Source organism: Neophocaena asiaeorientalis, unplaced genomic scaffold, assembly GCF_003031525.2.
Source record: "Neophocaena asiaeorientalis asiaeorientalis breed wild unplaced genomic scaffold, Neophocaena_asiaeorientalis_V1.1 scaffold43, whole genome shotgun sequence".
NCBI classification, from domain to species: domain Eukaryota; kingdom Metazoa; phylum Chordata; class Mammalia; order Artiodactyla; family Phocoenidae; genus Neophocaena; species Neophocaena asiaeorientalis.
In genome coordinates, this window is record NW_020173674.1 from 94,608 (window position 1) to 96,085 (window position 1,478).

The 1,478-nt window shown below is 67.5% G+C and overlaps 1 protein-coding gene across 1 annotated transcript; it reads right to left on the bottom strand.

Annotated features, from left to right (window-relative positions):
* Positions 1-6: 6 nt before the first annotated feature.
* Positions 7-1,243, bottom strand: IFITM5 (interferon induced transmembrane protein 5). The gene is made up of 2 exons (XM_024748973.1): positions 1,001-1,243; positions 7-396 (listed from the first exon to the last, which is right to left on the bottom strand). Exons 1-2 carry the CDS (start codon positions 1,187-1,189, stop codon positions 184-186), a joined length of 402 nt encoding a protein of 133 aa, XP_024604741.1. The 5' UTR covers positions 1,190-1,243; the 3' UTR covers positions 7-183.
* Between the last annotated feature and the right edge of the window lie 235 nt (positions 1,244-1,478).

Below are 1,478 nucleotides of genomic sequence, written 5' to 3' on the forward strand. Positions count from 1 at the left end.
ATCGATGGAGGTGAGGGGGAGGCCCTGGGGTCCCTGTGGAGGATCTTCAGGGTCAGTGTTAGGTGCCCCCGCTGGGGCTGGAGGGTGAGCCTCAGGCCCGTAGGCAAGTCAGGGTTCCAGGCGATTAGGGTGGAGCCCTGGGGTTGGGGTCCCTGGGTCAGGGCGGGGACAGGGCCCAGCCTGTCAGTCATAGTCTGAGTCGTCGAACTTGGTGCTGAAGAAGGCGGCGGAGCCCTGGGCCAGCCGGGACAGGTGCAGGGCGCCGGTCACCGCCAGCACCAGCAGCAGCAGAGGCGGCACCAGAGCCCACACCGTGGCCAGGATGTTGTAGCACTTGGCTTTGGAGCCGAGCCGCCGGGCTGCTTCCAGATCTCCAGTCACCTTCTGGTCTCGCGCCTGCGGGCCAGCAGCAGGGCCAGCTCTCTACACCTGCCTGGGGCCTGGGTGGGGCCTGCCACCCAGTCCCAGGCAGCTGCTGGGTCCACACCTTGGAGGACCCGAGCTGGACCCAAAATCTAGATGGAGGGGTGTCGTCTGAGGGGATATTGCCCGGGCTCCACCCACTCCCTTCACTGTCCCCAGCTGGGCACACGGGCTTGGCCCGCCCAGGGGGCCTTGGGTCATCAGGGGCTCAGCCTAAAGTGGGGCCGAAAGGAGACCCTGCATCCTCCCACTCCAGCTATAGACCCAGTGGCCCTCCCAGGCCAGCATCAGCCTCCAAGGACCTCCGAGGTTAGGGAGTCCTCAGAGGTGCTGAGAGCGTTTGATGGAAGAGACCCCCTTGGGTGAGGCCCCGTTGACCCTGGGCTCTTTGGGACAAACTAGACCCCCCTTTAGTTTTTATGAACAGCACCCCAGCCTCAGTGGAGAAGCCCTCATGAGGGAGGGGCTCCCACCACCGTCAGGCTGACGGATGGCCCCGTGGATACTCCTGCACCCCAACTCGATAAGCAGCCCCCGTGAAACGCTCTTGGGCCCCCCGAAGCGCCCCAAGGCCCACCTTGATGGAGTAGGCCAGCGCCAGGAAGCCGAGGCAGCACAGGTTCAGGTAGAGGGTGCTGAACACCGACCAGATCAAGTGGTCTCGAGGTGGGGGTAGCGGCGCCCCCAGCGTGAGGGCCGTGTGGGCGGTGCCGTCGTCCTTGGGCGTCGGGGCCCGGGGGTCCTCGCGGGGGTACGACGTGTCCATGGGTTCCAGCGCCGTTTCCTCGCTCGGACTTCTGCTTCGAGGGTGGGCGCCCCCCCCGCTACCCGCTCCCCGCGGAGAAACACTGACCCCGTAGAGGCTGGGGGCCGGTGCGGGGCCACCAGAGCCCCTCCTGTCCGGGTAGTCCAGCCTAGGGAGCCCCCTCCAAGGCTGCTGGCGGGGCCATGCGGTGGCTGCGGTCTGCCCCCCAGAGCCCCCGCCCCCGCGGACGAAAGGAGGCGGACGCACCAGCTCAGGGCCATGCTGGGTGGGCCGCTGCCTCGGCTTGAGG

Excerpts from the sequence above, each read along its gene's own strand:
- IFITM5 (XM_024748973.1), bottom strand. The coding sequence starts at position 1,189 with ATGGACACGTCGTACCCCCGCGAGGACCCCCGGGCCCCGACGCCCAAG. Across the intron at positions 397-1,000 it reads CGCTGGCCTACTCCATCAAG|GCGCGAGACCAGAAGGTGAC; the intron begins GTGGGCCTTGGG and ends GCTGGCCCGCAG.